The sequence below is a fragment of the Cavia porcellus genome, unplaced genomic scaffold (genome assembly GCF_034190915.1).
Source record: "Cavia porcellus strain 051 isolate PalLab524CR breed Dunkin Hartley unplaced genomic scaffold, mCavPor4.1 scaffold_2, whole genome shotgun sequence".
NCBI classification, from domain to species: domain Eukaryota; kingdom Metazoa; phylum Chordata; class Mammalia; order Rodentia; family Caviidae; genus Cavia; species Cavia porcellus.
Genome location: NW_026947485.1, coordinates 130,487,797 through 130,501,092, shown reverse-complemented (window position 1 = coordinate 130,501,092; position 13,296 = coordinate 130,487,797). Strand labels below are relative to the sequence as shown.

The following is a 13,296-nucleotide window of genomic DNA, read 5'->3' as shown; positions in this document are numbered from 1 at the left end:
AGCTTATTTTACTTTGATTTGCTTTTTATTCTGTGCTTTCATTGTATCAACTGTTTGATATTCCTGGTTTAAATAAAGATCTAATAGCATAGAAAAGTTATACAAACTGAACTTATATTTTTACTCTAATCCTTAAAGAAAATAGTTTCTTATTTCCCGTCTTTTAGAGTGAGTTTGCCAAATGAAGTCTAGATCCTTTATTTCTGAGGACAGTAGTTTATTTCTAAGGATATTGATTTCCTATTCTTTATCATGGGAAAATTACTTAACCGAACTAAGAGGGAAAAAAATTGGACAGATTACATAATAAGTAAAAAACTCAAGAGATTATGTGTTTTCTTTTATATTATAATTTATAAGAAATAAAAAGTACAACTCCTTGAATTTTTACATACATACGTACATGTTTACCTAGCCCTCATATCGAGACATAACGTTTCCAGCTTCCCAAAGTTTCTCTCAGTTAATTTCCTCCCAGAGGCCTCACCGTGCTTCCACATAAAGGAAATTGCTATTCTGACTTTGACCACTTCTGTCTAAGTTTTTCTGTTTTCAGACTTTTTGTAAATGGAATGTGCATTTTTACTCAACATGTCTGTGAGATTGATTTTGTTTGGAGTGGCCATTGGAATGTCTATTTTTGTGTGGGCATATTTTTTAAAATTTCAGGATATATATATGTATACTTTTACTCTACTGTATATGTATGTAAACCCCTTTTACTGTACTAAATGTGTATATGTAGCCCACATAATGCTGTTTTGACTGTCCTTGGCCTCTGTTGTTATGTAGGGTACATGTACGTTTCATTTAGTAGAACTTGCTGAACAGTTTCCCAAACTGTTTATCCCGCTTTGCACTCACACTGGCACTGTGTGAGCATCTAGTTGTCGGCATTGCTAGGCATTGTTTTCTCCATTTTGGTAGGTATGTGGGCAGTAGTGCCTTTGGTTGTTTTAACTTGGATTTGCCTGATGACTGATGATGCTGACCAGCTCCTCATATGCTTATTCAGCTTCCTTTTTAGGTGCCTTTGCATAATTTTAATAGGCTTTCTGTTTCTTTATGGAATAAATTAATTATTTATAACAGATTATTGGAATCCATTATATTTCTGGGTACAAGCACATTTTTGGATATTTGTATTGTAAATATTTTCTGACATCTGTGGCTTGCCTCAGCATGCTAATGTTATGGTTTGATAACATTTCTTAACATTAGTAAGCTATTTGATCATTTTTAAAAAGTTAATGATTTATTTAGGTGTTCTATTTTAAAACTCCTTGCTTATTCTAAGTTCATAAAGATTTTCTTTTAATGTTTCATTCTAGAAATTTTAATTCTTTACTTTTCCCATTTAACTCTATTGTTTGTCCTAGAATTATTTTGTGAATGATGAGGAGTCAAAATTAATTTTTTTTCATGTGGATATCTAACTGATGTACCTGTTCTTTGAAAAGACCACTCATAAATCAGTTAACTATATATGTGTCATAAGTAATTACTTATTTGTGAGTCTTTTACCTCTTTCTGTTCTTTTTCGTTCTTGTCTAGTCTTGCTTATAAATTCATAGTCTTGTATACTACCATTAAAACATCCAACTTTTTTGTTCTCCTAGTCTTAATGATTTTAAAACTTATGCACCTCCATGTAAACAGGTAATTTCTATATGTATACACAAAATTCCTCTCTTCATTGAGACTATCTGTAGTTTAGTTTGGGGAGAATTTAAAAATAAATACTTGCTGATTTGTTAAGTATTGGTATCTAATTCTTACTCCTTTTAAAAAATTTTTGAAAAAGTTTGTTTATATAAGAAGTCTTTTATTTTTTTTAACTGTCTAGAAGGATTAGCTATTGAAGCTGTTTTGGCCAGGAATTCCTATGTATGGCATTAAGATTTAGGATTGCTTTTTTTTTTTTTTTTTTTTTTGTCTTTTTGAGACAGGGTCTTGCTATGTTGTTCTGGCTGGCCTTGAGCCCACTTTGTAGCCCAGGCTGGTCTCGAATTTGCAATGATCCTCCTGCCTCAGCCTCCCGAGTGCTGGGATTACAGGGGTGAGCCACCACTCCCAGCCTAAGATTGCATTTTTTAAAAGCATTGTTGAGTTGCAGAGAATTTTTCCAGTGCAGCTCAATTTCAGACTTACTGGTATAAAATTATTCATGATACTGTATCTTCAAAGTTTGCAAGAGTAATTTTCTGTTCTTCATTGTTATATTGGTGGTTTGTTTTTCATTTTCCTTGGCTAGCTGTAGCAACTTTGTGAATCTTTTAAAAAAACCAATTTCCTCTTTTGTTGATTTTATTATTCCTTGTTTACATGTTATTAATTTCTTCTCTTTGCTCATAAGCTATACTTTTGGGGAGTTTGTTTTACCTCCAGCTTCTCAAGATAGGATTTTTTGTTCTTATATGAATCCCACAAAGTGGTTTCATTGTCATTCGTGTCAAAATGTTTTCTAATTTTCATTGGGATTTCTTGCACTCATTTTTAAATAAAGCATGTTGCAAACTTAATAATATGCAGGATTTTTAGGTATTCTGCTATTGATTTCAAGTTCAATTCTAGTTAATCAGAACATACTTTGTATAATTTTGATCCTTTGTAACTTGTTGAGGTTTATGATCCAAAATATGGTCTAATTTGATAATTGTTGCATGTGAAGTTGCAATGAACAGCTATTCAGTAGTTATTGAATGCAGTCTTTTAAATATATCATTTGAATCTGGTTAATTTTTTAAATCTTCTGTACCTTTATTGAATTATTTATTGCTTGTTTGTTTCTTTAATCATTGTTTAGATAGAGTGCTGAAGTCTCCCAGTTGTGATTCTGGGTTTGTCTACTTTCATTTCTGTCAACTTTGGTTTGATGAATTTTGTTATTAAGTATATATACATGTAGAAGTGTTTATGTTGAATGGCATCATTATGAAGTATCTCACTTTATCACTTACTGATTGCCTTAAAGTCTGTTGTGCTGACTATTAGTATAGTACCTACACAAACTTTATTTGGGTTAGTAATTACATAATATACCAGATTTCATATGTTTTGATTTTATCCTTTACCATCATAGGTAGACTTACCAATAGACTGGGCAAAGCAATATCCCTTTCTTGGGATGTAAGTTTTGTGAGTGGGAGCATAGGCCTTACTGATAATAACAGAAAGATTTGACTTTGTCTGAATACATTGAGTTTGCTGGGAGTGGGGGAGCAGACTGTATACTACATTAAAATCCTTTCCCCTTACTGTTCCTCAGTGGCTGGCCCAAGTGTATCAGTCTCAAGGAATGATGAGCGCTGCGGAGATGTGCTACAGAAAGAGTTTGCAAGTGGCGTCTCAGCAGGGCAGTTGGAGTGGGAAGCTCTCGAGTCTCTTGAAACTCGCATTGCTTGCATTAGAAGTCTGCATGGTAAGATATTGTAGTTATGATCATGAAGACTTCATTTTTTTTTTTTAAACATAAAAGCTGTTCACGCAGTTTTCCTCATGGAATTCCTGGAGTTTCATAGTTTTCTATTGTGACCTTTTGGTAGACTTGAAGGATGTAGACTACAGCAGAAAATCATTACTTGGAGAAAACACTAAGATTAGTTTTAACAGTTAAATTATAGTAGAGTATACATTTTTTTGTTTCTTAGTGGTACAGATTAGTATTAAACTTTGCTACTCGTCTTTGACAAAAATGCTAGTATTTAACAGCTGTTTCTAAGTTCAGTGTTCTTTAAGAGAGACTTCTAGTAACTGTCAGCACATGAGGCATTCAGGTTAATATACTGTACATAACATTGGGGCAAAGCCCATCATAAGGTGAGGAACCATCTATACATTTGTCTAGCTTAGTGAACCTACAGAACAACAGAGCTGGCTTCATGGGTCTGCATCCTCAAAGGCTGCACTGCCCTCTACACTTGGTTTAATGCCGTGTGATAGCTGTTCTGAAATTCAAAGTTTTCAGCAAAATGCTCTACACTTTTGTTTTGCCCTGTACCTCATATTGGACATGCAGATGAGCAGCTGCCATGAGGGTGGAGGTCTCTAGTAACGCCAGTGTGGGAAAACAGCGTTAAGTAGCTGTCAGACCTAGAGACCCTGGCAGTCTTACTACGGTCCCAGTCATGATGGTCCAAGACAGTGATTCGGAAAAAGAGTTGGGAGTTGAGAGTGTGGGGCAGGATGAATAAGCCACCCAGTGCTGCCTGTAGACACACCGAAGCCTGGGAGCGGAGGGCATTGGGGACACTGTTGCCAGTACTGTCTTTGCATAAAGATGGAAATATTGGAAAGTAGAGAGCACTTCAATTGAAGCTGTGTTTATAAATGAACCTAAAAAAAAATGATGATAGAAGAAGCATGAGGCCTGCTATAATTTATATCCAGGGACAGAGTAAAAGTCTCCTTCAAATAAATTTTAAAGTGATGGGGGAGACAAGAATAAAGTTCCAATCACATTGTTCAGTGGGCTTGTTATAAATAGTGGCTTTTGCCTTATGTACTCATCTTTGGGCCAGCTTTACAGACTACTTCCGTATTTCTTGTAATTTGGAGAATGTGTTATTAAAAGCATCGATGAGAATAGTGTGTTGCAGTTGGAAGAAGTTGTTAGGAACACTTCTATTAGTCAGCGCCTTGCCTCGTGTCTTTGTTCTGTGCACTCCAAGTCCCACTGCTCCCGTATTTATAGAAGGTGCCTCTCAGCCTCCGTTCTCTTCTCAAATTCCTTGTGCTTCCTTTCTTTGATTACACACATTACCGCTGCCTACGCTGCTCAGAGAATATTGCTTTACCATTTCTTTCTTAAAATGTGGGGTTTGAGATGGACTGTGTATTGACCCATTATATTGACTTTATTATAGGGTGAGCTGGACTGTATATTCAGTCTTTACATTGGACTTTATTCAAATGTGTATGATGGATACTTGTAATTAAGAAATCTTGGTTACATTTTGAGGCTTTTAATGAAAAAATTTTGGTGCATTTTTTTTCTTCTTAATTCAGATAGCATTTAGTTTCAGTTACTGTTTTTTTAGAAAATATTTAGATATGTTATTGTTTGGCAGTACTGCAGATTGAATTGAGGGCTTTGCAAATGCCAGGCAAATACTACACTACTGAGCTACATTCCCAGTGATATGTTATTTTTGAGTCAATGTATATCATAAAACTAGTTTGTAATCTAAGTAACATATGTAAGCATTTTCCCCAAAAGATGATTCTTAAAAATTTTCAGTGTTGATAACTTTAATATTTCCAGTCTGTCATATACTTTCTATTGTGATTTTATTGAAATATTTCATGTTTTTCTTTTTCTTTAGATACTTTTTGAATTCTGGAGCTTTATACTTGTCTCTACAGTACTAATTAAAGAGTTAATCAACTTAAATTAAGTTTTGTATATTTGGTAGACTAAAAGGTTACTGATTGATTTTATTCACCTATATAGTATAATAACACACTTTCTTTTAACAAATATTTTAGTATTTTTAGAATGATACTATCTTTATGTGACCTTCCTTTATCTCGGTCTGTCCTGCTTTGTGGTTCCTTAAGGACAAGGATCAGATCTTAAATCATTTTTAGCAAGTCTCTGCCTTGTAGCATTTTTATAGTCTCTTGATAAGGACAGTCTCAATAAATGAGATTTGAGGGCTGGGATTTATCTTAGGGGCAAGCATCTGCCTGCAAGTACAAGGATCTGTTCAATCCCTAATACTCCTCCCTCCAAAAAAAACCTACTTCTGAAGTAAAGTGTGTCAAAAACTTTGAGCTAATCTTTGCCTTCTGTTTGTTAAGGCTAATATTTCCAGTGATCATTGGCCATCCTTGGTTCAAGAGGCTACAGCTGAGGCCTTGAAGCTTTGCTTTTGTCCACTGGCTGTTCTTTTGCAAGCTTTGTTACAATTCAGTCGCAAAATGGGGGCAAGGTATGAAGAAGTTTTGTTCATTTTTTTTTCTTGGAAATAAAATTTTGCTTCACATTAGCCTTTTAGGAAACAGTCAAGGAAAGGCTTTAGAATTAGCTTAGCCAATTTATAAACTTTAATGTCATTCTTTTATTGTTGTCTACTCTAGAATGATTGGTTAGGATAATACAGTAAGGGGAAATTTTTTGTTTAAAATATAATTTGATATGTTGATGCAGATATTAGAGGTTTGATATCACAGTGTTTCAAGTGAAGAAGTCCACATCTTCATGATTTTAGGATGTGCAAATGCAATGCACATTCTAGAAACAAAGTCAGGAAGGCCCAGCTTCGAAATAGCATTAATAAAAATTCTCACTAATGCATTAGACTGTGGAAAAAGTAAAAATATTGAAAGACAGACATATTGTCGTAGATAATGGAATTTTGTATCTAGTGAGTCCAAAACCTGCTCAAATTAAAATATAAAAAGTCTCACAATATTTTCACTAGAGGTTAGAGATGTGAAGAAAATTACTTAAAGGTTATATGGCTGAATAAATAGGCAAATATTTTAAAATTCTTAAGACAAGATTTAATGCTAATAGACAACATAGTACAAAGCAGTGGTAAGTAAGAGTGGTTTAGGAACAAACATTGCTGGCACAGAACAGAAATAGGGTTTAATACATAAAGGTGTGTGTTAAAAACATATCATAAAGTAGGGATGAAGAATTAAGACCCAAATGACTAATCAACAATTCCAAAATTTTTATTTTTTTACTTGGCCATTGTGTGTGTGTGTGTGTGTGTGTGTGTGTGTGTGTGTGCGCGCGTGTGTGTGGTGGGGACTGATTGTGTGTGTGTGTGTGTGTGTGTGTGTGTGTGGTGGGGACTGATTTCACCAAGAAGCATTTTCATTTATAAACCTTATATTGGACTGATTTTGTGGATGAAAGTCATGGGTGACTTACCACATATTTTCTTCCCCCTATAATCTTGTTAACACAGCCTATAATTTTTATCATGTCCAAAATCATCCCAGAAAACACAGTTTAGGAAAAAAACCACAACTGTGTGATCCCTGTGCAGAAACTTCTTTAAGACAAGTTCTTTAGTTCCTGCTTCAAACCAGTTCCTATTTAGATTAGATTAGTAGTCCTAAAGTTATTACTGTTTGAGTTGCTACTGCTACAGAAGTTGTCAGTTATCAGTGTTAGTACATTAGGGAAAAAAAATTAGAACATAGCTACTAATCAGCCTGCTATGTGTGTTCATATAGTATGCATATCCTTGAAAATGTGCACTGTAAGCCTCTAGTGTAGATGTGAAGTATTTGTTGTCTTACTATATATTGCTGTTGTATTATCAATTGATTGAATTTATGCTTACTTTTAACAGAATAACAGTAAAACACCCATCTTGTTCATTCTCTTTGGAATGAGCCCTGGTTTCCTTATCTGCAGTGGAAATAGTAACAGCAACCTATCTAATAAGGTTTTAAATACTAAATAAATATGATTGTGTATAAAACGTTTAGCATAGTAGCTAGTGCATTATAAGCATGTAATGAATATTAAACATTATTACTCTTATTATTTGAATAAGAAATCACAAAGTAATCAGATATCATATCTGAAAATGAATGAGAGAAAAAAATAAAGTGTACAAGACTAGTATTATATATGAAGTATCTCAGTTGATTTACATGCTTTGACTAAAAATGTACCTTTTTTCCAGAGAGACCCGGCGACTTTTGGAGAGAGTGGTGTATCAGCCTGGGTATCCCAAATCTATGGCATCAACTGCGCGTTGGTACCTACTGAGACATCTGTATGCCAAAAATGACTATGAGCTTATCGATGTAAGACATTGATTTTTCTTTAAATATCTGACCTTGGACCTAAAGAATCAGTGTTATTTTTCAAAATTACTACATTTTATAATTAAAGTTTTGAAGAAGTGAGCCACGTAATTCTTTGGTCCACAAATGCTACAAGGCCTACAATTGTTTCTGTTGAAAATAGAAAAGAAATCGTGCATATGACTTGAAAAGTCAAGCGATTCTGATCTGAAACTCTTAGGTAGTGAAATTTGTAGCAGTCCAGATATATGCCCATCTAAACTCAGCCTGGCCAGTACCAGGAATCATTTTATTATTTCTTTAATCAGAAAGGAATGAATAAACTACACTGTTTTTATTTATCTTTGTTGTCTTTAGAAGTGTGTGGATTTAGCTGGGCGTGGTGGCTCACGCCTGTAATCCCAGCACTCGGGAGGCTGAGGCAGGAGGATCATTGCGAGTTTGAGACCAGCCTGTGCTACAAAGTGAGCTCAAGGCCAGCCTGAACTGCATAGCAAGACCCCGTCTCAAAAAGACAAAAAAAAAAAAGTGGGTGGATAAAAATACTTTCGCAAAAGGCAGGTCAGAGTAAAAATGCCAAAGCAGAGAAGATGAGTGAATTGACCTGGTCTTGTGTTAACGTCATACCAGCAGCACTGTTTCATCTGTTCATATTTCTCTTCCTGTTGTGGAGTGGATGCACCCTTAAAAATCCAAGGTTTCTCAGCCTTGGTACTATTGAAAGCTGGGTGCACGGTCCTTGTCAGTAGTAGGTGCTGTCATCCTGTGCAGTATTGAGTGCTTTGCAGTGTCCCTGGTGTCTAGAAACTGGATGACAGTAACACTGTCCTCCACCCCACTGCACACCTACTTCGCCAGCCAGAAAATGTCTTCTATACATTGTCAAGTGATACCCGAGGTCTGATTTTGAGAACTAGTAATTTAAATGATAGACAATACAATTTTCTATTATGCTGTGTGGAATTTTAAAAAAGACAAAAGTAACAAGTTCTAGTTGTGTGTTTTGTTTTGTTTTTGGTCATTGATGTGGAAACAAGTAGATAGAGGGGAGAGTGGTAGTGGTGAACCTGTGGGATGTGTGTTGTTTTTCTCTTAAGACAAAAGGTGTTCACTTGGTGAGTTGTTTTCTAAAGCAGCACCTCAGTACCCAGTTGTGTTGGTGCTTTGGGTTGCAGTTTGGGCCCTTGTCTCTAAAAGGTTCACCATCACTGGGATGGAGGGGCTAGAATGAGGTGTTCATGTTGTCTTTGGAAACATTATTTTGCTTCTCCTCTTTTTTTTTTTTAAAGAGGATAAAACCAACGATAACAAAACAGAACAAAACCATTCAAAATAAACCAGTATAAGTGATACAGGGCTTCAAAACATTGCAAAATCAGCAGTAGTTACCATAATGCCTGCTGTTGTCTTCAAAATAGCTGCAGGTACCCTCAGACATAGTAAAAATCAACAGAATAGAAATAGTAAAAACAAAACATTGAATGCAACAAAGGACCTCAAAACAAGCCAATAGTCAATCCGAAATGGCTACCATAATGAAATAGCTGCTCATGCCATCCAATTTAGCACAAACAAAACAAAGGAGAATAAAACCCAACCCAACAAAACAATGAAAAGAATACAGGACTTCAAAACAAGATAATAGGGGATCCTCAGAAGGAGATCCCCCTAGATGACACACTGCATACCACTATCCTCTCAACTGATGATCAGACCACTGGCCGTAGACCTGCAAGGCCAGTGAAACACCAAAGCACCACAGGCATCCAATTGCATTTCACCTCAATAGCTGTCCTCACAGACTGTTTCTCCGGGTCAGCTGGTCGCCCACTGTGGGTGGCAGGGCAGATTGGCTCTTGTTTGCCAGCCCCAGAAGGGGCTGGGGTCTGGCTGTCCCCATGCATGGCAGTGATTCCCAGGTGGCGCCTGCTTCCTAGTGTGGCCTTGCTCTCTCCTCCCGCAGTCCACAAGTGACGCTGACTCACAGGGCTCTGTCCTCCGCAACTCTCCTCTTTTCTATAAAATGCGTGTGACAATTTTTACTCTTGATGGGATGGCAGTATCTAAATATATAAATGTATTTGTGTCCGAAATTCTTCTGGAAGAGGTCGGGTGTATAACACTGTAAAGTTAAGATTCCTTCACTGTAGCCAACGATTTCAGAAACAGTGAAAACCAATGAAAAGCTTTTTCACTTCCAGCTGCACTTGAAATGCTATTTTCCTTTTCGTAAAATACATCATATTAAAGAAATAGTAAAGAAAACAGTGCTTGTAGAAAGGCATTCTAATCAACATATTGAAAGGTAGAGTGTGTGCACGTGGGGAAATAGTTTACTGTAAGTCTGTCGTACTTCTAAATGTCCTGTGAGTAGGGATCCAGATTTTTCTGTTCTCTAGATTAGCTTTGCAAAAATGCATAGAGAGCAGCCTTGGGAGACGGATACTGTCTCCCTGGACAGCAAAACATGAGCATTACTTCATTGCATTCAGCCAGCCATCATAAAAGACTTTTGAGTCTTAGGCTCAGGGTTTCCTTCTTATAATGCAGTTGCTGTGTAAGAAGGGAATTACGTGTTGTTCACGTGACCCCCGTCTCATAGAGCAGTAGGATGGGTACCAGTATGCTGATGCTCTTTCTTGCTATACCTTGTGTAATGAAGATGTTTTTCTCTGAAGCAGGAGTCCTGTGTTTTCTGGCAGTGTTGTGAAACTGTAATACGCTGTCTTGGTAGCTTGCAAGTGGAGCAAAATCTCAAATACTTTACAGTGTTTGACAGGGAACGACCAAAGACATTTCAGTAATTGGATAATATCCTGGAATTAAACCTTCTAGTTAGTGGAATTTGTAAATCATGGGAAGATTCTTGATAAAGCCTAAAACCTAAAGCCTAGGTCCTGAATTGTGGCTTTAAAGGAGAGGAGTATCATTTGGACAGTTCTGTACATAAAGTGGTCGTTTTGGTAAGGGTTTAGACATGACACCAAACTAAGTGTCATGGCTAAGTGTTTCAGTAAGTCCACTGAACAAAATCTTAAATTTTATTTTTTAGTTTTTGGTGTTTTTTTTGGAAACGGTCTCAGGCTGGCCTTGAGCTTGTGACAATCCTTCTACCTCAGCCTCCTGAGTGCTGGTTTTTCCACACCTGGAAAAACCTTTAATTTCATACAAGGTTGCCAATAGCAATAGTCACCAATATTATAGTTACCATTATTCTAGTAATACTAGAATTAGTCACCAATATTATAGTTACCATTATTCTAGTAATAGTTACCATCAATAATAGTTTCCATTATTCTAGTAAATTGTGCTGCTCTCATGTTAGCTTTGACTGGAGTTTATTTCAGTGAAATGACAAAGGATTCATGCAGTTACTTTTTCTTATGTAGTTTGCCTTTTCAAGACTGCTCCCCTTCAGAATCTAAATACATGTAGCTCTTTTTAATAAACCCAAATGCTAACATTCCTATATGATTTCCCACAGGTATTGGTAAAAAATGCTGAAACTCACAGAGACAAAAGAGCACTGGAACTGAATCAGAAATTGTCCTCCGAATAACAATGGATTGTCTTATAATAAAGAAGCAAAGAAATAGTTAAAAGAATGAAGCAGTGAATCAAGACTTTTCCTCAAAGCAACATATTTTAAAACTATATTCATTCATATTTTTTCTTTTTTTAATCTAAGGAAATTGAAGTTCTTAAATTAGGGATATAATTTTCCATTGACTCTTAATCAGACTTTAACATGAAAATCATCTTTGATTTGGAAGTCCATAATGAAAAGGAAACCATGTCTGTCCTACTTGCGCTAGAGGTATTGCTAAGCCATTGTTTTCTGCATCTTACACGGTGCATAATAGGGTATCATTTTTTGGTAATGCTTATAATAAAGCCTTTATAGCCATTTTTAAATAATATGTTAAAGCAGAATTTTCATTTGTTAAAAAATAAATTCAAAGATTGAACTTCTCCTGTGAATCCCACAGTTCCACAGACCAACTCATCATGAAAGCCAAATAATCTTGGAACCTGTTTTGCTAGTGTTTCATTCCCAGCTTCTGCTGAAGACGCATCCTATAAATGCGAGTTTTGGGCTGCTGGTGGATGTGTTTATATAATTGAAAACACTGACGTGTGTGGCTACAATTAAAAACTTTAGTGAAACTTTGTGGAAAGTAATGCTGACAAGGTTTAAGTGATCATGCAGTTCATTCAGTTATGATGAAAATACTTGAACTTTCTGAAATTAAAAAAAGTCTTATATTCTTTGTAGTGTGAAGATGAGGCATAATTTCTTAATTGTAAATTTTAAAACTTCAAAGTACAATATCTTTTTTTTTTTTTTTTTTTTTGGCCCCAAAGCAGATCTGCTTTAGTTTTTGCACATTAAAAAAATATGGAAAGTTTATTTTGACAAAGTTGACCCTTGTCTTTCTGCTAGGACTGCGTTCTCCCACTTCAGTTGCTAGTGGATAGGAGGCTGCTCAGCCTTCCTGCTGTGTCCTTTGTTGTAAGATAGACAACTCATCAGGGTGCATAAATGAGCCCTCAGTTTGCTTTTGTTTACGTACTTTTAAAGGCCACCTTTAGGTATCATACACAGTACAGCAGTTTTCCTCATGCTGCTACATAGTTTTGTATAGTTGAAATAATGTTGGAGTCAAGGCTGAAGGGCTGTCTTGGTGGGTGTGGCCCCAGGACAAAGAAAGCACAGGGACACCAGCAAGAGCAGCTAGCAAGCTCTTTATTGTTTTGTTGTTTGGCCCTTATTTTGGCTGTAGTCAGATGTTGCATTCTGTGTGCTAACGTAACTGTGGAGTGTATGCACAGTTGTCTGTGCTAAGTTGTGTTTGCATAAGTGTTCCCCATTAATCACCTGCACTAGACAGCAGGGTCTGGTCCTTATGATGCCCGGGAATTGAAGCAGTCAGAGTGGCTCTGCACAAATAAAAAAATCAGAAACAGTTGTTTTAGAGTATGTGCCCTATTTTTGCTTTAGAAAATAAGGTCTACCTTCCCTCAAGACCACTAATGGTGTGTAGATGAGTTTTCTAGCAATGCTAGGTTCTCTTTAGACTTCGAAGTATTTGGAAGTTGGAAAATATTCTCTTCAACAGATAACTTGATAATTTGAAATATTTTTTTCTTAATAATTTTGAAATTAGAATTGAAAGTACCTATTTGTTTTAGTGAAGGGAAATGGTTCCAGAAAAGGGATAATTAAAATTGGAACATTCACGGGGTTGGGGAAGAGATTGGGTTCCTTATTGCATCACTGGTCTGTGAAATGACTTGTATGTCATGATCTTTACTGAATTAGCATTAGTAAAAACACTTCACTGGACCTTTTTCCTTTGCCATGTCTTTCCCCTCTATATAATAAATATTACAAAAACATAAGAGTATTAACTTCTCTGGAGATAAGGTAGGTAATGAAAGTTTTCTTATCTTGCTTTTTCAGCTTATGGTGGGCAGAATACTGGCCCCTATATATATATTCATATCCAAGTCCCTTGA

At 36.0% G+C, this 13,296-nt stretch overlaps 1 protein-coding gene across 3 annotated transcripts in view; it reads left to right on the top strand.

Annotated features, from left to right (window-relative positions):
- Positions 1–12,058, top strand: part of Skic3 (SKI3 subunit of superkiller complex) — a 77,449-nt gene extending 65,391 nt beyond the window's left edge. For all 3 annotated transcript variants that reach the window (XM_003479446.5, XM_063245364.1, XM_063245365.1), the window contains 4 exons: positions 3,269–3,421; positions 5,803–5,933; positions 7,653–7,776; positions 11,261–12,058. In XM_003479446.5, the coding sequence (XP_003479494.3) occupies positions 3,269–3,421; positions 5,803–5,933; positions 7,653–7,776; positions 11,261–11,335 (483 nt within the window). In that variant the 3' untranslated portion in view covers positions 11,336–12,058. The remainder of the gene's footprint in view (positions 1–3,268; positions 3,422–5,802; positions 5,934–7,652; positions 7,777–11,260) is intronic.
- The last annotated feature ends 1,238 nt before the right edge of the window (positions 12,059–13,296 follow it).